The sequence below is a fragment of the Trypanosoma equiperdum genome (genome assembly GCF_001457755.1).
Source record: "Trypanosoma equiperdum strain OVI genome assembly, contig: ctg_1852, whole genome shotgun sequence".
Lineage (NCBI taxonomy): Eukaryota > Euglenozoa > Kinetoplastea > Trypanosomatida > Trypanosomatidae > Trypanosoma > Trypanosoma equiperdum.
In genome coordinates this window covers 1-275 of record NW_027123896.1, presented here as the reverse complement: position 1 = coordinate 275, position 275 = coordinate 1, and the positions used below count along the sequence as shown (strand labels likewise).

Here is a 275-nt window from a genome sequence, read left to right as displayed (position 1 = left end):
GCTGCATTTGTGGCCTTGCTTTTTTAATTCCCTCCTATTTTTCTTGCTAAAAATTTCTTGCTACTTGAAAACTTTCTGATATATTTTAACACCTAAAAATTCCACCGAAAAATTGAGCTGTTTTTGCAAAGTTTGTAAACAAATCCGAGCCTGTAAAAAAATATTTTCTGTTTTTCTGGCAACTAAAATTTTTCTCCTTTTTCCTGTTTTTTTTGTGGAAATGGGGGGGGTAGTTAGGGGGGCTAGGTAGGGTTAGGGTTAGGGTTAGGGTTAGG

General features: G+C 36.0%; 1 protein-coding gene across 1 annotated transcript in view; it reads left to right on the top strand.

Moving 5' to 3' along the window:
• The window catches only part of TEOVI_000583400 (Trypanosomal VSG domain containing protein, putative), a gene marked incomplete at both ends in the record, with an annotated part of 1644 nt that extends 1594 nt beyond the window's left edge, over nt 1-50 (top strand). The window contains one exon of the mRNA XM_067223364.1: nt 3-50. Coding sequence (XP_067079465.1) covers nt 3-50 — 48 coding nt within the window. The remainder of the gene's footprint in view (nt 1-2) is intronic.
• Between the last annotated feature and the right edge of the window lie 225 nt (nt 51-275).